Below are 24,393 nucleotides of genomic sequence, written 5' to 3' on the forward strand. Positions count from 1 at the left end.
ATTCCCAGAATTAAATATATTTTGTTATTTGTATAATCTCACACTACCTTCCATCCATGTATAGCTGACATATTGCTATAAGACGATAATGTGGGATATACGTATCAGCTTGAAGAATGAAGAAGGTTTTGTCGAAATCCGGTCAGGTTTAAAGATATGTTCAATTAATGGGCGAACGGACATGTTTGCGTTTGCGACGTTTCGGCCGCGCCCCGCCGACCATCATCAGGCTATAATAATTACAAAATGTTTCAGAAGACATTCTAATTAGAACAGAGACTATGTTGGTAGGGATAGTTACTGTTTTTTTCAACTTAATTATAGACTATATATTGTGACATGTTGAAGCGACAATTTTTAGGATATGTATGAAATTTGCGAAATTGGCCGAAACGTCGCAAACGCAAACATGTTCGTTCGCCCATCAATTGAACATATCTTTATACCTGACCGGATTCCGACAAAACCTTCGTCATTCTTCAATCTACCTCCTGGTCGCTGATCCTTCACAAACGTATCAACTTGGTCCTTGGAATACGCAAAATCTATGTCCTCTACGTAAGAATGGATACCTCGTCATCGTTTCGCATACGTATCGTAAGCGGCCGTCGAGCCCTTCGTTAACTGAGATTATACCTCTAATGTTTGTAACGAAGATGTACCATATCTTCAGTAGTACGTGCACCGTACGTATGGTATTGGAACATCTACTGCAAATCGATGTATTGGTATGGGAGAACTACATACGCTGTTCGTAGAAGATTGGTAAATGAAAGCTCGAAATTCGTACCTCATACATTAGGATAAATGTTTCGTTATCGTACGGTACACGTATCCGAGCCGATGATTCAGCTCTTCGATATCTAAGACTATACCTCTGATCTTCGAATAGCGGACGTAACGCATCTTCAGTACTACGTACACTGTACGTATAGAATTAGTGCCTGATACATAAAGCGACGTATCGGGATAAGAACACTATGTACATGTACGTACACAAGTGGCAAACGGTACGCTCGCAATCCGTAATTTGGACGTCGTGATGCACGTCTCATTACAGTACGCTATACGTATGATAGCCGGACATTTAGCTCTTCTTTATCTAAAAAATATGCTTCTTACTTACGTACATGAGACGTATTGTGACTAAATTATCACGTCCAATATATATACAATGTTGGATAATTTCCGGTGTGTTAGACATACCACATCTCCAATACTACGTACACTATACGTATGGAAGTGGTGTTTATTAGATAAAGCTACGTATTGAGATGGGAAGACTACATAATTATACGTACACGAGTCGCAAATGGTACGCTCACAAGCCGTATCTCGGATGTCCGAACGGGCGTCTCATTACGGTATGGTATACGTTTTTTAGCCGGACATTTAACTCTTTTTTATCCAGAAAATTAGCTTAAACGTGACGTAAATCATGCGTATAGCGTCTAAAATATTACGTCACATATTTGTATAATCTTGGAAAGTGTTCGGTGTGGGATGATAGAATAAAACCTGTCACTATACTACTAAAATCATTATTATGGATGGCGGACCAAAAGTAAAACATTTATAAATATTTACTTACGTGTCAGTCTTGTAGCACTACACGTACTTATTGTAGCGGCGCAAAATTTGTTTCTTACGTTAGAACATGGCTTTTTTAGTTTAAACCGTGGCACCATCTTCCATAGTTTATAACTAATGACCGTTGTAACAACCTTCCCATGTAACTTCTAGCCCCGGTCTCCCCTACTACAGAAATAACGAGTAAGTAAACGAATTGGTATACATGAAATTTGAAATAATAATTCTTGTTTCAAAATATCATTCAATCATCTGCTCATTCGTACACCGTATTAAGACACGCCGTTTTTATATACATATACATACTACCATCCGTTTTCAAAATGAATTCATAATTTATTGTGGTTCGTATTACTGGCCTTCTCCACACTAACAATTCTTCTTTCTGTTCTTTTGTCTTTTTTTACCTGAAATTTTATTTTTCGTTGTAATTGTTGACTGAGTTCGTTAAACCATAGAGCAGTGTTTTCGTCATGTCTCGTTCACATTAGAAATACTATGACTAAACCTTGTTCAATGTAAAGAATATCGACGCTGTAATAAGCAAATTGTCCAACTCCATCTTCGTGAATTTTTCAGGAGAGCCAAGAAACATTTTGCAAATAGAAAAATGGTAAGATTGAATGAAAAAAATATGTAGTATTGTTAACAATGCGTTTGGTGTTCAGTACATGCGTAAAAATATATCGGCGTATTACAATTGTGTCATTTAGTAGCACTTTCTGGGGTTCGACCATTATCGTTTTGAAATTCTAAAAATATATAGGGAGTTGTACAATATTCGTTCTAAAATTTTGAAAGTAGATAACAGTTAGAATTAACAATTAAATCAGTTGAAATATCATACATTTATGAAATTGAAATTTTTTACCAGATCGGATATCAGTAACAATAATTATGATTGAATTATAATACTTCTTCAATAATCGACGAAACTTATATTCAACGAAATTATAAATATTTAGTATCACATGAAAATTTGGCAAAGTATATAGATATATTGTACTATTTGGTCGAATTAGTCTTGACTTCGAGTTAAAATTATTATTTTATAACAAGCTCACATTTTAAAATAAATAATCGAACTATAAATTAATATCAATTGGAAAGCAATTAACTTCATTATTTTTCGCGAGGAAGATTATCACGAAATTGATGATAGTCAATCGGTAATGTTTTCTTCAATTCTTGTGAATCATGATGTTATTTTTTTTTTTTTTTTCAAATGGCTTGTGGAGGACCGAGGTTGCGAAGTCAACGTACGGGATAATTCAGGGAGGACGTTGCAGGACGTGGCTGGTCCATACAATAACTTAGATATTCTAGAGTCGCTTGCGGAATTCGAAGAGAAACGTGATGCACAGGGCTGCTCAAATGTTTCAGGGGATCAGATTCAAAGTTTTAAAAACTGTTGACATATAATACGTGACAGAAGAAAAAACAAAAATGATTTTGTACGGTACGTGATATTATTGTTATTTACGCGCTTACGTACAATATTATTTTACACCAAATGCGTTTGAATCAAGCGTAGTACATTTACTCGCCAACATAAGAATCAATCTACGATTTCATTACCGAGAACTGCCTCAGTACCGAAAATTCGCATTGATTCACAATTGTACCGGCGTCACACGGAATTTTCCATTTATAACATTTTTTTCTTATTGAAATTTTAGAAGAGAACGAATCGCAGAAACAAAAGTCAGACCATCGTGCACTTGAAACCGTGATTATGTTATCTTTTACTGCGATAATAACCGCTTCCCGTTGAACAGGAAGGTGACGTTGTCGCGTGAACAGAAATAAAACTGCAGTTCGCGTATATAATGATTCGAATTCAAGGATCTTGTATGGAATAATGATTTCAATTCAAATACTAGAAGGAATAGACGAAGTATTATATTTGAGTAGTTAAAGTGAGGTTCCCAAATACTCGTTATCGCATAAATACCTGATAATTGTTGTTATTTTTGTAAAACGAGAAGACAGCGGTATTCGGCGGTCTTATTTAAGAGAGAGATACATGGTCTTGTACATTGTATCTCTTTGAGAGAATTTATTACCATTACTGAGATCGCGGCGGACAATTATTAACATATGTTAGTGTTTAAAATATTATCGCGTAATTCTAATCACACGCGCAAGTTATAATTAAAACGATATTCATGTCAGTGTAATTTCCTAGTGCGTTAAATTCCAGAACATCAAATTATTCCGCAAATCTATAAAGTTGAATAATGTAAATTCTCTACATTGTACTTCACGACGATCGGTTATCGTTCTCTTTGTTATCTTTCTTTCTCGCGTTTGTGGTGAAAACCCACGAGTTTGCGTCATTGGAAAAAACGCGGCGCCTCGCAAAGACTTCCGTTTCATTACCGGATGAAATCTGGGTGAGTCCTACCGCAGGAAAGAGAGGGGGGGTGTACTTATCGCAATAATGTATTCGTCAGAACGTAGCCTTTTCCTTCATTCGCTCTCATTGTCAGACTTGTTCTCGTGACGGCTACAACTTCTCGTTTTCATGCTGAGCAAGATACTTGATTGAGTTTGATTAAATTTCCAAAAATCTATGGGATTTTTCTTTTTTTTTTGAGAACGCACGTGACAACGGATCGCCGATCGAACAGATTGACAGTTTACTGGACTCGCTGAACCGAGTGGCGTTCATTTCCAAGCGTACGACAGAGGCAGGGGAATTTCACGTGGTATGTATTTCTGCTAATTCTGTTTCTCAGGCGCATATTAAGCGGGCTGTTTGTAATTTCACGGCGACGATTGAAGAGCTTTATGCGGATTTATCATCTCGCATTAATTAAGAGTAAAATACGCTTCACTTTCTTGAGATTCCAGTCTGGCTAGCCTATCCAGGTTTCACATAACATAGTATATTATTTCGAAGAGGAATAAAAGGTAAATGTATTCTCGCGGGCACAAATTATCCCAGGGAATAATCGAATTTTATTCCTGAGTTATATACGTAGGAGTTCATTTCCGACTCAACTCTGGCCACGTTATTGACTTCAAAAGAAAAGAAACAAAAATCTAACAAACGAATTCAAGTTGAAACGGCTTATTACTCTATTATAAGAAATATTCCGTTAAACGAAAAGACAAACTTATTTACAAAGATACCAGGATCAGACTACAAACAAAATTTGTTGTAGAACGCAATATCTAGAAGTACCATCAGTTTGTTTGCTTTCTTTAAAGTTTATTACAAGTTTTCCTCGTTCATTTACTCTAAGAAAGGGATACATATCTTTTTTTTTTTGATTTAGGGGAGACCGGGGCTTGAAGTAACACTTTTCACAAGAAATGAAATTTCGCACAATGTAGAAATACGAATTCATCCCTAATTGATGCGGCGTTAGGTTTACTATCAAATATTAATTCTGCAACAGAACTTATTGGATATCGCAAATCGTTCTTGAGATATGCATTTTTTTTAAACTTGAACAGACTGTCAAATCTTACCCCGGTCCGGGGCAAGAAGTTACGGCCCTGGGGTAGATTGTTACATTTTTTTTTTCTTTTTCTGTGGCTTAAGGGGAAGTAGACCCTGTTCTTCACAATAATGGTCTTTTATGATTAGTCGATTATATTAACCGTTCAGAAGATATTCACCGTCAAACTTGTGCAATAATTATTTGTTTCGATGTACCCAAACATGGCTGGGTCTAAAAAAAAAAAAAACGAGAATTAACGATTAAAACATTTTCATGTTCATAGAAACTGAAATTTGTACAAATTTCCCCGAAACTCGTGAAATGAATTGAAATTGTTTGAATTAATAACAAAAGACTGTTAAAAATAGTGCGCATTGAAGTTTGACGGTGAATATCTTCTGAACGGTTAATTCAATCGACTGATCGTAAGAGTCCATTATTGTAGAGCAGTAAATTTCCGACACAACAATGAGTTGCGCGTATTATAATGACTTTCCGTTAAAGAGTTATAAAATTTATAAGAAAAAAAGACATCTACCTCAAAATGATCAAACTCTAACCTTCAATAACTTCCGAACAGTGAAGTATACAAAAAAATTGTAGGCGACCTTTTCTGTAGAAAATTCAATTACCTATGAAAATATGAGACGAATTTTTTTTTTATAAATAGTAGATACCAAGATATGTATTTTTCTTCCTCACCATAAGAAAAAAATAGAAAACTGGGAGGCGGAGGACCTTCCCATTAAAATGAAGAGCTTATACTTGGAGAGAATGTTTTTCAGGTCTCTACCAACCAAGTTTTCGGAGTATAAAGTGAAAAAAAAAATAGTCGATTTTTTTGGCCCACCCTAATATATATATATATATATATATATATATATATATATATATATATTATATTGTATTGTATATATATATTTGGTCGTATTAGTCTTAACTCCTAGTTAAAATTGATATTTTATAACAAGCTCATATTTCATAGTTTATAATCGAATTATAAATTAATACAAATTAGAAAGCAATAACCTTTTTTATTTTTCGCCAGGAAGATTATCACAAAATTGACGATAGTCAATCGGTTATGTTTTCTTTAATTCTTGTAAATCATGATGATTTTTTTTTTATTTCAAGTCTGGCGAGATAGAGTCCTGGTAATTAATCAAAGGTCAAACATGTTTTTATTCTTTTTCTTCCAAGGATTAAAGCCCATTCAGCCAAAAATTTTTATTTATAGCGAATGTTACCATCGGGTGAATATTTTATTCTTCTTGTGTGAGTGACAACTGGATCACCTGTTCTGTTTCCTGGACGTACTGAGGAAAAAAACTTTATTTCATTAAATGATTTAAAATCTCTGAAAATCACTTCTTGATGTATCAGTGATATTTTTTTGTTGATTATAAATCAAATAAGCTACTTGTCCTTCATCAATTTCGTCATTGAACTGTAATCCTCTCATTTTTTTTTTCTTTTTTTTTTCTGTCGTCAATTCCAACTGTTTATAAACAATAAGGATAAACGCGACCTCTAACTTTGGATAAATGATACTTTTAATCTCATAAAGGATTGACTAGTAATATATTATTAAATACCTCCAATTGCAATAAAAATTTCGTTGTTCAATAATTTTTCTCTCATATTGTGGTTAACAAAACCAAAAGGTTAATAAATAGACCACGAGAACTTCAACAATCAAAGCTTTGCACATTTTAGTGGAGTCAGACAGTTTTCTTACTGTGAAGATTTCAGCGCTACGGATAGACAGTTTACATGCGGCAAGTTTTCGAACTCGAAAATTCAAATTACGCGCTTACCAAGTTCAGAACATATGAAGCATGATATTCATCAGCAGAAAACCCAAAATCAACGATTTTCGAGAAATGTGGAGCCAGACACTTTTCTACTCAGAGCGTCGATATGTAGCTTGTGAGACTATATACATACTTATAGCTACTCTCTCGGGAGTGATTAGACAAAATGATGGGGTTCGTTGAGCGTGAAAAAGTGATCAAAGAGGTATAAATAAAACACGCAAGAAAGATGCTTTTATTGGAAATACGCGTTTGCAGTTCAAAGTCTAAAACAGGACCGTTTATACAATAATATGCGTTTACGCGGCAATCTTATTTATTTTTTAACATGTGAAAGCTCAGTCAACGCAAGCCCTGGAAATGATCGACTCTTATTCTATGTTACGTATACGTGGGATTTTATTCCGGAATCAGCTCTGGCCACATTATTTACTTCAAAGTGTTTTTCTTTTATGTGTGGGTACGATCTATCAGTCTGAAACCTGATCTAATATTATTCAAAGCTTATAACAATACAAAGATAGAGGAAGGGTTTGAGTTGGATAGGAGAGAGAGAGAAACCCAGAAAAACTGTCAAACTAAATAGCAGGTAATGTGACCTCATGTTTCCCACTAACGTGGATTTGCGTCATGATCATATTTCCTGAGAACGCGGGACAAAACTGCTATTTTTTATCTCAGGGATGAGTGAAAAAAGTACAGAGGGAATAATAAGTCACTTTCATTCCGCTTTTCAGGTAAAGAAAGTCAACTTTATGATTGAGTCGGGAGTAATAGAATTTAGTTCAGTTTCAGGTACCTAAAATGACATGTCAAGTGAAATATGCCAACATGAGGGTATTGACGAATTTTTCAAGCATACCTCACAAATAAATTTCACAGAATTAAAAAACAAAGGCCTAATGTTTCAAAGTTTTAAATCAAACTCTACCCAGTGCCGACAACAGGGTGGATTTCCCCGGTTGAGATAGGTGTGTTTCGGACACGTTCTCAGTGGATATTTTATTGTATAAGTAATAATGCTGAAAAAAATCTGCAATTGCGAGATTTCAGTGGTGATGAGTGTTCTATCTGAGAAAAAATTTACATTATTATACCATGCAATTGCGACGAATCGCACACCCTCGAAATTTTTTTTTCTCTTGCATTTAGAGAAAGAAAATATTGCAGTTCACTGAATGTGTTGACCAAATACGTTCGATCAGTTTGCCCTGCATTTTAGTGTCAAATGAATTTCAGTGCATCCGAGATAAGGTCGCGCCACCGTTTTTCTTCTAGAACTATTCTCATGAATCGTACGCAAGATATATTTTTCATAAGTTTGTTACAATGATGCCAGATGTTGAAGAAAAACCTAATATTTGGTCAATTTTTCCGTTAGACTCGACCCCCGTTTTTGCCGTGATCGGAAATCGTCACAATTGACAACAGGCAGGAACGCTCATTGTGAGGGAGATACCCGTGACAGAGGAACAAGAGCTGTTAGAAGGTAACATTTCTTAAATATATTCACTTTCAATGAATCAACTGTATTCAGAGTCCACCGTGTTCACTGTCATACCTGATTGTTTCTCTGCAATATATCAAAATCTTGATTCATTGCGAGAAAATGCAACCATGATTTATATATATATAATATAATATTTACGGTCCAGCCGATGATCTTCATCCGAAATAAATATTTCACTAATGCAAGTGATCATATTAAGGAAGGCACCCGAATACTGATAATGAAAGACACGCTTCAACGCAGGCTTCTTCGCTGATTTATGGATAATTTTTTTCAGGATAATCATTGACGATTGATGTGAACTCAAGTCTTGACAACCACTGATGAAAAATTTATAACTGACGGAAGAAATCAAATTTCCGGTATGAAACCCAACAACGCGAACGGCGAAGTGCCAAACGTCGTAGATGATGAGTATGAAGCACGGGGCGGGCAGGGGAGTCTGATAGGCTTTCTTTACCAGCTGAAGGTGCTAATGCTCTTCATGATCCGCGGATTACGGAAAGATCTAAAGTTTCGTTTAGCGACCGAAATGATGGCGGCGGGAAACTTTGATGATCTCGTGCTTGAGTTTAAATGCGACGACGACACCAATAGTAAGAAGGCTTACCGATTTCTTCAGGCCAAACATAGACAGCATGATTCGCCGCTGACCAGTGCTCTGGACCTTTTCAGGAATGATGTCTTCGACTTGAGGAAATACTTTGATTCCTACCGTCAGATAAAAAGACATCCCGTTTTCAGTCAGGGCGATTTGAAAGATTTCATAATTTATACTACCGTAGATCTAGATGCAAAGAAACTCGAATCTCAAGGGATTAAGCTGATACAGGATGAACCAGATGACGATTTTCTGGATTTCAAAAACCCAAACAACGGAAACAGACGATACAAGTTCGACAGTAAAGGACCATCTATGATCTATGAAAAGCTAGCATCGGAAGCTTACTATCTGGCTCAGACGTTGGCTGCGAAAGTTCTCAATGGGGAAAAGTTGACGGTTGACAACGAAATTCTGAAAAAATATCGTCACATACTGACAAAGGAAGTTATCAATGTGGAGAAAAAGAAATTTTCCGACGCTTTTATTAAAGGGGAACCATTGTCCGATGGGGCGAAAAATTTCCGCGAGAAATTTTTTCGTCAGTATTTGCAACAAACTGAACACCCGGAAAATGATGTGAACCAAGAAGAGATTTGGAATGATATAAAGGAAAAGTCTCTCAAATTCTCGGATAGTTTCGTCTCGGACTGCGTACTCGAGAATCTGAAAAAGTTACCCGCGGAATTCCAAAAATTATTGGATTCTGCCGACGATAACAAACTAGTCATAATAGAAACGTCGCCAGAAAAAGTCTCTGGGAAAGACAAAGGAAAAGCCTATGCGCCCAATATCGTAACTAACATCGACACTTTGTTGAGATATGTATTGATTGAAGAAACTACCGACAAGATTCGATTCAAGTCAGAGTTTTTGAACGATATGTCTGATGACGAGCTGCCTGGGGACATACCGAAACTGAGAACTGCTCTGCGAAACAAAATGGGAAAAAAAAAATTCGCCGATCTCAGTAAATATCATTTTGAAATCGGAAATTTAAGGAAGTTTCATGACAGTGACGTCAGCGTAGAAGAAATCCGATGTTTCCTCGAGAAGTTGACGGTTGCGGTGAAACAGCCGGACGAAAATGAACTGGACGAAATATTAAAAATAGAGTTGGCTCAAGATTGCATGTTAGATGTACTATGTGCTGATTCAGTTACCATGTCTTTCCAAAGAGAGATGGAGAAATGGTTTCTTTACGAAAAAGGTTCATATAAATCAGGGGATGACGTCCGTGAATTTCTCGATAAAACTGTAAATGAAATTATAACGCTGAAATTGTCGGGATTGAATTCGGAATACCCGGAGCAGCTTGAAAATTACGGCATGTATTTCGAAGAAGCAAATAAGGAGTTGGTGAAGTATTTAAACAATTTGACAAAAGATACAGGAAAGAAAAATGCCGCTTGTAATTTAGTCGCAACCGAGGGAACACTGATAGCAGCCATTCAAGTTCACCGAGAGATCAAGAATTCACCCGAGTTTCACGGAGAACATAAAAGTGTAATTATACGGCTGAACGAGCTCTTGTTGCCCAGTATCAGAAAACATGTAATAGATGTATTTCGAATGAAGGACCGGTATCATTTGCTGGTTGTCGTTTCTGAAGGGTGCAATGATCAGGAGCTTCGGGACTTAGGTATACTGTACAAAGATTTGAACGAAATTATGACGGATAAAGGATATGAGATGAAGAGGCTGATTTTTGTTACAAGCACGGAGTTACGTTTCGAAAACTGTTATCAGATTCACTGTGATTTAGGCTTCAATGACCTTACAGACGAGTCACAGAGGAAACTATTGAACAAACAGCTCGTTAATTTGCAAGATCGAAAAGAAAACATGAGTTTCACAAAGTTATTGCGAATTCAACAATCGGAAAATGTAGATCCGAACGGTTTTAAAAACTTCAGAGACGCCATCGACTCCACAACGTTGGAGAAGCTGATCCGTGGCAGGAATAATATAAAAATAGGCTCTGCCCCGCAAGGTTTGGGTTCTATAAAAAATTATTTCATGAATCGTACATTTCATCGGCGGGTTATCATCAAGGCCGACGTCTTTGAGTCTGAACTGACTTCCGAGATCTACGCCGTCGGGCACGTGGACCTCAATTTCTCACAGAACCAAAGGGCGCATGGAAAAATGAGATCTTCTCAGCGAATTCATTCCTTGAAACAGCAACGTAGATTCGTTGAATTGAACAGTGGTGAAGAGGAGACGCGATTCGAAGAGCTATGTAACGCAAATCCAAGCCAAAACGTTCACTGGCTTATGTGGGGAGAGGGAGGATTACTATGGATACGATCGAATGGTAGTATCGATACTTTGCTGAAGTACAGAGACTTAGGAAGAAATTTTGATTGTAACTACCGGTGTGCGGTATGTAAAAGCGCAGCCAGCAATATAATAGTTGATGAACTAAATGCTCAGAATGTGGGGCCCGTAATTGTTTCTGATGTCGCGGGCATGGGAAAAACAACAATTCTAACTCACTTTACGACGAAGATGGAAGAGAATAACCCCAAAATGTGGGTGATCCGTATTAATTTGAACGATTATACAGAGGCGTTGGCGAGAGAAAAAAGCGAATGCAATGTGAAAGCGGGTGACGAGGAGAGCGTGACCAAGTTCCTCGTCAACGATTTTTTGGAACTCAAGACTGAAATGGAAAGAGTGATTCTGAAATATCTTATCAAGGTACCAGGTAGCGTGGCTTTACTTTTTGACGGTTTTGATGAAATAAGTCCCCGGTACACGGAAACAGTAATAAAAATGCTGAAAGCATTAAAAGAATATTCAGGAGTGAAATTGGTCGTTACCACAAGACCCCAAATGCCAAGTGCATTAGAAAGTACGCTTCAGACATTTTCTTACGCAATGGAACCGTTTTCTCGAGAAGATCAAATCGATTTCTTAGTCAGGTATTGGAGGAACGTATGCAATCAAGTTGACGAAACACTGCAAACACTGAAAACACGTGCTGGAATAGTGTTGGAGGAAATTGGAAATGCAGTCTCTGATAGGCTCAATGAATTCGCTGGTATTGCACTGCAAACTCAGCTCATTGGAGAAATATTCGCTCACGAGAATGTCAATACGGTTTCAGTGGTTAATCGTGATGGTTTCGAATCGGATGGGCGAGATTGTATTAAACTGGCTGATCTGTACCGTATGTTTTTTGACAGAATGTTTGAAATACACTGCGAAGAAAAGTTGAAAGTTGACCCCACCATCCTTGCGGTACGGGGATATGCCAAGAAACTGAGAGCAGAATTTTTAGAGAACCATCGGCGATTAGCTATGTACACGTTTCTCCAAGAAAAAAAATCAGAAACGTGGACTTTATCTGCAGAGGAAATTGTCAAAGTGAATAAATCGATTGCTGAGATAAGACGCGGTGATGAACGAATGGGCATCGTGACAAGTACAATCAATCAGAGAGTGCGTTTCATTCATAGAACTTTTCTAGAATATTTCGTGGCCAGTTATTTGTTTCATAGCCTCAAAAAATCGGACGCGAATGAGTCGACTGAGCGGTTAAAAGAGTTTATTTTGATTAAAATTCTGCAAAAAACAGAATGTAAAGTGATTCGTGCCTTCCTTAACGATCTATTATCCGAACCGCCAGTAAACTCGATATTCGACGCTCCTATCTCTACGGAAGAATGGGAGGTATACGTATCCAGCAGATACTACGGACCGATTTCGAAGATTGCTGCGAGGGAAGGCAATTACGAGATCATGGAATTCGTCTTTTCTTGGCTTGCAAAGAATTCCTCAGATCCACAGAAGTTCATTAACGCAAAGTTCACATTTTTTGACCTAACTCTGATAAATCAAGTGATTAAGAACATGCCGCTACACAGATGCCAGAGCACATTAGCTAAAGCTGAAAGAGCAGCTCTGACATGGTTGCTGGAACACAAGGCTGATGTCAATGTTACCGATTCTGCAGGGAATACTTCAATGCACTTGGCTGTTATGAGAGGAAATTTGATGGTTCTGAAATTATTGGCAGATCAGGGAGGAGCTGACATGACCGCTCGAAATGACAAGGGTGAAACATTGCAGCATATAGCTGCTAAATTTCAGAAGTTAGATATGCTAAAGTGGCTTTTGGAAGACCAGGGTTGCGACGTCAACGTACAGGATGATTCAGGGATGACGTTGCAACACGTGGCTGCTGGATATTATAACTTAGATGTGCTGAACTGGCTTGTGAGAGACCAAAATTGCGAAGTCAACGTACGGGACGATTCAGGGATAATGTGGCAGCGTATATTTGCTGAATTTAAGGTGTCAAAAATGCCAAAGCAGGTTGTGGACGACCGAGGTCGCGACGTCAACGTACAGGATCATTCAGAGATGACGTTGCAGCACGTGGCTATTGGATATGATGACTTAGATGAGCTGAACTGGCTTGTGAAAGACCAAAATTGCGAAGTCAACGTACGGGACGATTCAGGGATGACGTGGCAGCGTACATTTGCTAAATTTAAGGTGTCAAAAATGCCAAAGCAGGTTGTGGAAGACCGAGGTCGCGACGTCAATGTATGGGACGATTCCGGTATGACGTTGCAGCACGTGGATTTTGTATTCCAAAACTTTGATATGCTGAAGTGGCTTGTGGAATACCGAGGTTGCGACGTCAACGTACGGAATGATTCAGGGATAACGTTGCAGCACGTGGCTGCTGCATGTAATAACTTAGATGTGCTAAAGTGGCTTGTGGAAGACCGAGGTTGCGACGTTAACGTACGGTATGATTCAGGGATGACGTTGCAGCACGTGGCTGCTGCATGTAATAACTTAGATATGCTAAAGTGGCTTGTGGAAGACCGAGGTTGCGACGTCAACGTACGGAATGATTCGGGGATTACGTTGCAGTACTTAGCTGCTAAACGTAATAACTTAGATATGCTCAAGTGGCTTGTGGAAGACCGAGGTTGCGACGTCAACGTACGGAATGATTCAGGGATAACGTTGCAGCACGTGGCTGCTGCATGGAATAACTTAGATATGCTAAAGTGGCTTGTGGAAGACCGAGGTTGCGACGTCAACGTACGGAATGATTCGGGGATTACGTTGCAGTACTTAGCTGCTGAATGTAATAACTTAGATATGCTAAAGTGGCTTGTGGAAGACCGAGGTTGCGACGTCAACGTACGGAATGATTCGGGGATGACGTTGCAGTACTTAGCTGCTAAATGTAATAACTTAGATATGCTAAAGTGGCTTGTGGAAGACCGAGGTTGCGACGTTAACGTACGGAATGATTCAGGGATAACGTTGCAGCACGTGGCTGCTGCATGGAATAACTTAGATGTGCTAAAGTGGCTTGTGGAAGACCGAGGTTGCGACGTCAACGTACGGAATGATTCGGGGATTACGTTGCAGTACTTAGCTACTGAATGTAATAACTTAGATATGCTAAAGTGGCTTGTGGAAGACCGAGGTTGCGACGTTAACGTACGGAATGATCCAGGGATAACGTTGCAGCACGTGGCTGCTGCACGTAATAACTTAGATGTGCTAAAGTGGCTTGTGGAAGACCGAGGTTGCGACGTCAACGTACGGAATGATTCGGGGATTACGTTGCAGTACTTAGCTGCTGAATGTAATAACTTAGATATGCTAAAGTGGCTTGTGGAAGACCGAGGTTGCGACGTTAACGTACGGAATGATTCAGGGATAACGTTGCAGCACGTGGCTGCTGCACGTAATAACTTAGATGTGCTAAAGTGGCTTGTGGAAGACCGAGGTTGCGACGTCAACGTACGGGACGATTCAGGGATGACGTTGCAGCACGTGGCTGCTGGATGTAATAACTTAGATATGCTAAAGTGGCTTGTGGAAGACCGAGGTTGCGACGTCAACGTACGGAGTAATATGGGGTCGACGTTGCAGCATATAGCTGCTAAATGTAATAAGTTAGATGTGCTAAAGTGGCTTGTGGAAGACCGAGGTTGCGACGTCAACGTACGGAATGATTCGGGGATTACGTTGCAGTACTTAGCTGCTGAATGTAATAACTTAGATATGCTAAAGTGGCTTGTGGAAGACCGAGGTTGCGACGTTAACGTACGGAATGATTCAGGGATAACGTTGCAGCACGTGGCTGCTGCATGTAATAATTTAGATGTGCTAAAGTGGCTTGTGGAAGACCGAGGTTGCGACGTCAACGTACGGAGTAATATGGGGTCGACGTTGCAGCATATAGCTGCTGAATGTAATAAGTTAGATGTGCTAAAGTGGCTTGTGGAAGACCGAGGTTGCGACGTCAACGTACGGGACAATTCAGGGATGACGTTGCAGCATATAGCTGGTGAATATAATAACTTAGATATGCTCAAGTGGCTCGTGGAAGACCGAGGTTGCGACGTCAACGTACGGGATGATTCTGGGATGACGTTGCAGCACGTGGCTGCTGGATGTAATAACTTAGATATGCTAAAGTGGCTTGTGGAAGACCGAGGTTGCGACGTCAACGTACGGGACGATTCAGGGATGACGTTGCAGCACGTGGCTGCTGAATGTAATAACTTAGATATGCTAAAGTGGCTTGTGGAAGACCGAGGCTGCGACGTCAACGTACGGGATGATTCAGGGATGACGTTGCAGCACGTGGCTGCTGAATGTAATAACTTAGATATGCTAAAGTGGCTTGTGGAAGACCGAGGTTGCGACGTTAACGTACGGAATGATTCAGGGATAACGTTGCAGCACGTGGCTGCTGCACGTAATAACTTAGATGTGCTAAAGTGGCTTGTGGAAGACCGAGGTTGCGACGTCAACGTACGGAATGATTCGGGGATTACGTTGCAGTACTTAGCTGCTGAATGTAATAACTTAGATATGCTAAAGTGGCTTGTGGAAGACCGAGGTTGCGACGTTAACGTACGGAATGATTCAGGGATAACGTTGCAGCACGTGGCTGCTGCACGTAATAACTTAGATGTGCTAAAGTGGCTTGTGGAAGACCGAGGTTGCGACGTCAACGTACGGGACGATTCAGGGATGACGTTGCAGCACGTGGCTGCTGGATGTAATAACTTAGATATGCTAAAGTGGCTTGTGGAAGACCGAGGTTGCGACGTTAACGTACGGAGTAATATGGGGTCGACGTTGCAGCACATAGCTGCTAAATGTAATAAGTTAGATGTGCTAAAGTGGCTTGTGGAAGACCGAGGTTGCGACGTCAACGTACGGAATGAGTCGGGGATTACGTTGCAGTACTTAGCTGCTGAATGTAATAACTTAGATATGCTAAAGTGGCTTGTGGAAGACCGAGGTTGCGACGTTAACGTACGGAATGATTCAGGGATAACGTTGCAGCACGTGGCTGCTGCATGTAATAATTTAGATGTGCTAAAGTGGCTTGTGGAAGACCGAGGTTGCGACGTCAACGTATGGAGTAATATGGGGTCGACGTTGCAGCATATAGCTGCTGAATGTAATAAGTTAGACGTGCTAAAGTGGCTTGTGGAAGACCGAGGTTGCGACGTCAACGTACGGGACAATTCAGGGATGACGTTGCAGCATATAGCTGGTGAATATAATAACTTAGATATGCTCAAGTGGCTCGTGGAAGACCGAGGTTGCGACGTCAACGTACGGGATGATTCTGGGATGACGTTGCAGCACGTGGCTGCTGGATGTAATAACTTAGATATGCTAAAGTGGCTTGTGGAAGATCGAGGTTGCGACGTCAACGTACGGGACGATTCAGGGATGACGTTGCAGCACGTGGCTGCTGAATGTAATAACTTAGATATGCTAAAGTGGCTTGTGGAAGACCGAGGCTGCGACGTCAACGTACGGGATAATTTAGGGATGACGTTGCAGCACATAGCTGCTGAATGTGGTAGCTCAGATGTGCTAAAGTGGCTTGTGGAAGACCGATGTTGCGACGTCAACGTACGGGACGATTCAGGAATGACGTTGCAGCACGTGGCTGCTCTATACAATTACTTAGATATTCTTGCGTCAACACGAATTTGATATGGCCCGTCCGCATGTGTACATACAATTCTCACCACCACCCACAATGGAAAGTTTGATTTGAGAAGCAACGAAAATGCCACTGGCAGTGTACGCAATAGGATATAAGTAGCTCGCACTCAATCACACGGTGCATAAAATTAGATTATTCGCGAGTGCACACACGCTAAAGAAAGCCCCAATGTGTGAAATGGAACTTTTTGATTGCTTCGTGAATTGAAAACGTGACGCCCTATGGAGCATGCTCAACAGGCTTCAAAAATCAAACTTTCTGAGTAAGTGTGGAAATAAAATGGCAAAGCATGATGTGTAGAAAACGAGGCGATATATGCTGAAGAAATCGTTTGTATGCTCGTCATCTGTTAAATTAATGTTATTCATGCATCTACGGCCTTCACACTTGTTACGGTCGACGCAAACGTCGTGAGGTTTTCAGCCAATACGAATAAGCATGATTGACGGCGAAAGTTTTTTTCAGGAATCATGTCCTAGATGTGGATTTTAATTCTCAAACATGTCTACTTAAATTAATCGTGAGATCAGCAACGGTATCCGTTGAAGTCAATCCGTTGCGCGTGATATTCTTTAATGAAGCATTTCATTTTATTCCTAATAGTACGAGAGCCAACGATCAAAATCATATCTCATAGCATCCCGGCTAAAAGCGTATAAAATCCATAGATTAGATGACTGTTAACAAGACAAAGTTGGCAGTTACTGTCGAAAACTTAGCAGCTTTGCGGAGGGCCATTCCTATCATGTCAAAACAATTGGTAGCCGGTATTTTCATATCCTGTCTGATCTTGAAAATGTAGATATATTTTGTTATTTTATTTCTAAAACTCTGGCTTGGAGACATTTTGCGCTCAGCGTCTGATCTGTGAGAATTTTCAAAGGTGATAATAAATCTTACCTAAGTGTATCGTAGCATCCCCGTTAAATTTTGTTTCAAATCATTCTTATGGCTGCCGATATTTCCAAAATATTGTTTTCAGATATTTCTAACACCGCATATAGTGTCCAGTACAATCAGATGCTGCACTCAATATGTCTGACGTGAATTTTTTCTACATCTGTGCAACTCGTTTTATCATGTCCAACAGTTTTCAGAAGTGATGCTGTGTTACCGGTCGGTAAAGTTCGTTAACATTTTCGAAGCTCTTATGTGAGGCGATAAGACCGTTTTCTCAAAATTGACTTCTTTGCATTAGACAAATTCAATTCAATTATAGGAATTTGATATGATTTTCATTGCCTCTTTCTTTGGTAACGGTTTCCTAGGAACGCGCTACGCTAACGGCGCCCGAAAAAAGTAGGCTCGGTATCTCAGGACCATCATCCAAGTAGATTCCTGAAATCAGACGGGATGCTATGATACGCTTAGTCCAGATTTGTAGACATTTTTCAAAATGCACTCTGATGGAACACTGCGCGCACAATATCGGAAATCCACGTTTATAGGTTCAGGGTCACCTGATCTATCGAATTGAAACGGCTTTGGCCGGGATGCCATGAGAGAAAAATTTGGGTTGTCGGCTCCATGCCATATCCGCACCTTCGTTTGTGCACATAAAACTTGGGCTTTGTTATCGAGAAACCTTTAACAACCTCAATAACAGCGTAATGGTCTAAACAATTGTAAGGGAGTATCGGCCCTCTGGATCACGCATCCTGTTGAAACACTTAGGGGTGTTTTTTGTCCTGAAATATGGACTTTCTGATATTCACTTTCAGCCATTGGGCCGTTTATCATTGCGGTTGAAATTGATGTTATTATCAGTTTGGTGAGTGGAATTCGCTATCAAACAAATTATAGTGTTTACTTGCATCTGAAATGATAATCTCAATTATTCCCCCTTGAAGTTTTGATGACAGGTTCTCGTAGACTAAAATGCAAACGGATATCGTGACGTCGCCGTTGTGGATGGCTCCTTCATATGTATACTTAATGCTCCAGCCAAGTATATTCAGTTATTCTAAGAACAGACCATGAACCCAGTGCCATACCCGTGACATGAAAAGTCGGTTCACTGTCCAATATAACCAAAGACTTTACTACCGTACTGAACTGCTACTATAATTATGAAAAAACTACACCTCATAAGATTAAACCACTGTTATAGGTTACTATTATAAGATATGAGAAGCTACACGTATGAACATGTAGTAATCGTTTCTAGCAATGGCCCGTGATATGACTAAATACTCTGTTCTATAAAATTTGGAATCCGACTTATTGGAAGAAAGTAACATTATATAACATTTTAATTCAGCCCGGAAAACAACGCGGTATATCGCTGCGTATACCGGGACAATCTCTCAATCTATACAGTCAATGCCCATGCGCCAAATAATTCAATCTCATTGGTCGGTGAAATCGCCCCGCAGCGATCTTTTCGCCTGCTGAGCAGGGGGCCAACATACACAAAATGAAACAAGACTCGAGAGCTGTAAATCTCTCGCGCATAAAACCGCGGATTGAGGTTATGTTGCTGTTTATTTTTACGTAGCGTGAATTGTCTAAAAAGTATAGTATCGTTCAGCAATACCGTGGTCCATATCGGGAAACATTCAACCGACGCAACAAAGAATTGCCAGAAACAGAGTTTGACAGCTGAAACTCGGAGTGGCTAGCCTACCCGAGCAGCTGATAAAACCTGCACATGCGCATTGACTGTATAGTTTCTAGAGATTGTCCCGGTATATGACTCGGGCCATACGCATATGCTAATTCGTACAAGTTAACTAGATGAATCGACAGGGAGGTACAGGGGTGTCATATTCGGAGTCCGATCAGTATAGCAGATAACATAAACTATCCCCTCTTAGCTCCCTGGCAAAGAATCGCAAGACGAAAACTATGGGAATAGGAAAGGATGACAAGTCATCATCTCTACCCTGAACCAAAGTTTGTTAACAAGGAGCAATCATCGATTGGACACCATTTGGTCGAGTCCATATCGATCAACTATTCAGTCTAAATTCGAATCATCAGCAACAAGTAAATATCGTGAATATTAAATTCGCGTGATTTAGTCACTCAAGGTGTGAGACCATATTTAAAACCTCAGAGTTGTGGACAAAATTGATTACTTTCCTTGGACAAGGAACTGTTCTACCATGAGGTACTTTCAGTCCTAGCGCTTGCAGAAGACCTCGCGTGGCCCGGTATACACTTTATCAAATCGTTTAACTTACTTACCGACGATTTGGCTCTGGTGCAAATTTTGATAGTGATATTCTTACCTCGAGGAATAGAAGGAACCTCACCTCAGGGCACACAGTGGTATTTGGTGCATTTAGTGCATTTAATTCTGTAGTTCTGAAACCTTCAACTCATAATCTTCGTCGCGTATTCCGGTAACTTCGACCATAATCATAAGTCGCACCTTTTGTTAATCGTAGCAATTTCTCTGTGTCTATCGAATAAATCATTGTGCTCGTTTTATATAATCGTGTCTTATATTATCTACAACCTGACCATCAAATAAGTAACTATAAAAAAGTCTTTTTGAAAGAAGAGAACATTTCCCAGCGCCCCACCCGCCAACGATGAATTTTGGAAAAGGGAAAGGATCAAGTATACATATTCATAGCGCCGTATCTAGCAACGTTGAAATAACGGACTTTAACTGTTAGCATGTATTGAGCAGTCGGTCAATCATTACATACGGGGTTTTCCATGTCCCCTCGAAAAATGAAAAATCCCCACCATTTTTGATTCGCGTCACGATTTTTCATACGATTATACGGCCTCGAAAAGGACTCCTGAATTTCATCAAACTTTTCCCTCCAGCCGTTGATTTTCTATGATTATTCATGCCCATATTAAAAATTGATCTTTTTGAAAAATCTTGAAAACTTCTCAAAAATCTTATTTAACATCCGGATTATTTCGACACCCCTATGATGGGTCGGATTGTTCTTCTATTTTTTTTCCATTTCTTTCAACATTTTGAACAAACGGAACATCACGTTCCAACGTTTTGAAAATTTTCAAAATATTACCGAAAATTCTATGTTCAAGTTTTGATATTTTCACGTTCAAAAGAAGCGAACGAATACCCGGAACTCAGAAATTGTGTTGTATGAATGATCCCTAAAAAAATTGCTTCGATTGTGCACATTAGGTCATTTTACAGGTTGGAGACCCTTTAAGAAGATCATGTTGATCAATTATCCATACTGATGTAAAAGTTTGCCTGGTATATTCAGTCGTTACCCGATTGAGAACGAATTGTGCGCTGCAGCCATCGTGACGTCACATCAGCTGTGCGCTTTAACAAATGCTAAAACAGAAATATCTAATAAATAATAACTGAAAATAAAAAGAACGTTGTTTAGCAAGTGCTGCGCTCTAGAAATAACGTGATAACAACTTGGCGTCCTCCAAAATACTCCTAAGATTTATCGTACCGGTAATTATGAATGGTCGAAGACACATCAATTCACGAGGGGAGGACGGATTCGCAAATTACGATCTGAGGACACCAGGTTGATCGTGCACAAGTCAAAAGAGCTGTCGTGACATCCCTAGCCGTTGATAAAGCGGTCGTGCTCCGTTCAAAGTTCAAAGAGCTTTCGCAGGTAAATAAAGGGTGAAGGAATACATTTCTGTTGTTAAAACAGAACAAAATGCATTTTCTCTAACCAAAATAAAGTCTGGATGCTATAAATTGGAAAAAAAGCGCACTCTGACCGAATATAATGAGCTCTGTAAACAACTTTATAGTTTAGACTTTCATCGGCTAGGGTCACTTATATAATCTGTTACACGCTCTCATTTCCTTCGGGGCGACTAAAGACTCGTCTTCGGTCTGCAAATTGAATCTCAACTGCGCGCTATTCTTGCTCCATATATGATACCACGTGTGATGGTCACCGAATCCATTCCGCTACTGGAAAACGAAGAAACTGACAGACAGATTTCACTCCAGCGATATCAGATCCCGAGCGATGCTGATGAGAAAAGACATTTCAATTATACTGAGAGTTTAATTTTTAATTCACTGCGTTTTCAACCATATTTCTCCGGGACTACCAAAATCTCCCGTGCCGCATCTTCCCGAGTCCTTTTTCCAACCTTTTTCACGAGCTGGGTGGAACTCTCTGAATTCCATCAACACCATCGGCAGACTTTGCGACCAGGGCTGACGTATTGGAACATCCCACTTCGTTAATGGAGAGAACATGGGCGAGATGCTGCGGAAATTGAAGACCGATGATTTCGATTTCTACGACATCGAGAAGCTGAACGACTCTCACAACTGGGACGTTATCTCGTGAGTACATGCTTTGAATCTCTTGATCGGAAAGCCGTCGGACTTTTTCATGAAATGAACGTGAACTGACAAGTTTGAGGGGTTGGTGAGCCAATAGTAGACAAATTCTAGCACTCTCGATGCAAGAAATAAGTAAATCTTGAAATTACATTCAAAAATAGATATCGATACTTCATTCGAAATGCTTCAAAATTGGTAAATAATATAAGGTGGTTGATTACGTTCTACGATGACTGATTTCATTGAGAATATTTCCCCATTACTTGCTACTGCAATAGATTGTCAATCGTTCAATAGTCAATTCAGTACCTATCGGCATTGCTAATTGTTGATCAGAATCAATATCGGTACAATGTTGTAGAATCAAGTATTTAACGATTTCGACATCATAAAATATCATCATGGACGGATTTTGCTTGGAGGCTAACCTGCAGGGGTGTTTGATTGCAGGTCTTACAGAACAAGATTTTTCGGAACTGATAGATAAGCTCTGGGAACTCGTCGTGGGAAATTGTCTGACTTTCGTCCTCAAATATTCATCTGGCCAGGTACTCAGCGTCGCGTTTAATTTTTACACGACGAATAACCCTCGAATGGAGATGAATTCGATGCTGAGGATATTGTAGCAGTCTTTAGAGCATCTCGAGGAGCCGACCGAGATTGTCGGCTGCCCAAAGGCGAGGGACAAATTCTTCAATCTTTCCTGATGAGAACCAAGAGCTGCGTTCTTGCACCTGATGGTTCGATGCCGTTCAAAGACGTCTGATAGTCAATCTACACCTGGAAAAAGGTTTAGCAGAATTTAAGAAGCTGCCCTACAAGTTATTCTTCATTGTTTCGTGCGATGCTTTCAACTCGTCAATTGTTAGTGGGATCCGTATAAAGTAACAAGTATGCGTTAGAACCTTTGTTAAATTATCACATTTGTCAGGTACAAAGATCAATTTATAAATACAAACGTAAAAAATACCGGACTTATTAACAGAACCGACGCTTTGTATCAAATCATTTCAAAATGGTGCAACATTTATTAGATTCTCAATTATACTCTATTTTGGCTTGTCTTACTGCATGAAATCTTTGTCAACAAATCCGTTGGAATGACTTTTTCCACGATGTCAACATCGTTTAATACCTAATTTAGAAAGCGTCTAAGGTTGCATCGAATTGTTATCGATAAATGTATATTATTATTCGAAATCAATTTGTTCATTTGCATATCCATACCATAACCCTAATGTACTTGGACGACTCATGCTGTTGCACCGAAATCGATTTTACCCTCAGGGTTAAAAGCAATCAAACGCAGGCCATGACTAACTCTCATTGTGCGTTACGCACCGTGGAAAACACTGAAGAGGAAAAGGGCTAATCTCTTCGCTTTTACAGTTTCTGTGGAGTTGCATTTATTGTACTTTTATAGTCACTAGACTCTTGGAGTCGTTGCGGCGAAACGTCCCACGGCTGTAATAGAATGGCAGATTATCGCAGCTTTCCGTCCCAATTAACTGCGGATTTCAGATAATTTGTGATTCCCTTTGTGTATTCTCTACCTGCAATGCCTTGTAGTCAAAATAAACTGACGTTCAAATTTGACTTGATTGTTTTTCTCTTTCCATTGTATCATGTATACATTTTATAATGTTTTCAGATTTCTTGCACCAGCCGTCACGATTGAGTTATCACTTATTCTTACTTATACATATAATCTAGAAAACCTTCCATTTCATTGCGAAGATTTGAATTATGAAAGAGAAAATGTTATATGATGTACAGGAAAACGAACGCTTGTAAATTACTTGCGAATCTTTAATCGTTGTCTCCAAAAAGATATCCACGACGATGAACGCTTCTTCTCAAATCCATTTCTGTCTCATTTTATATTTGTTTGTGAATTTTCTTGGACTTCAATGTAAAAGGATATCGAACTCCATCAAACCTGAGTAAAAATACGTATTTGTGATCCGCTTTGAAGGCTTGTGAAAAAACAGTTTGCATCACAGACAAGTTGCAGTACCGACAATACTATGTTTGAGAAGAAGCGTATTATTCTTAAAGAAAGACCGTAGCCAGTTTGTAATCAATGTTGCAAGAGTTTTCGCTTCAGTTTATGCTGTTGGTCCTACGTTGTTTTCGA

The 24,393-nt window shown here is 39.5% G+C and overlaps 1 protein-coding gene and 1 long non-coding RNA gene across 13 annotated transcripts; both read left to right on the plus strand.

The window, feature by feature from the left end:
* The first annotated feature begins 4,164 nt into the window (after positions 1-4,164).
* Positions 4,165-23,616, plus strand: LOC124293658. 12 transcript variants are annotated; one of them, XM_046735458.1, is made up of 8 exons: positions 4,165-4,301; positions 8,238-8,345; positions 8,644-13,510; positions 13,613-14,836; positions 14,939-15,142; positions 15,449-22,256; positions 22,707-22,804; positions 22,886-23,616. In XM_046735458.1, exons 3-6 carry the CDS (start codon positions 8,731-8,733, stop codon positions 16,972-16,974), a joined length of 7,734 nt encoding a protein of 2,577 aa, XP_046591414.1. In that variant the 5' UTR covers positions 4,165-4,301; positions 8,238-8,345; positions 8,644-8,730; the 3' UTR covers positions 16,975-22,256; positions 22,707-22,804; positions 22,886-23,616. The 12 variants fall into 12 exon arrangements, with proteins under 12 accessions (XP_046591414.1, XP_046591416.1, XP_046591419.1 ...); XM_046735460.1 differs by having other exon boundaries at positions 15,449-16,366; positions 16,469-22,256; positions 22,707-23,616; XM_046735463.1 differs by having other exon boundaries at positions 15,449-16,366; positions 16,673-22,256; positions 22,707-23,616.
* LOC124293660 lies at positions 4,173-18,002 on the plus strand. Its single transcript, XR_006903547.1, has 3 exons — positions 4,173-4,305; positions 17,518-17,522; positions 17,992-18,002. It is a non-coding gene; the product is annotated as an uncharacterized LOC124293660 (long non-coding RNA).
* Positions 23,617-24,393: the final 777 nt, after the last annotated feature.

The sequence above is a fragment of the Neodiprion lecontei genome, chromosome 3 (genome assembly GCF_021901455.1).
Source record: "Neodiprion lecontei isolate iyNeoLeco1 chromosome 3, iyNeoLeco1.1, whole genome shotgun sequence".
NCBI classification, from domain to species: Eukaryota; Metazoa; Arthropoda; class Insecta; order Hymenoptera; family Diprionidae; genus Neodiprion; species Neodiprion lecontei.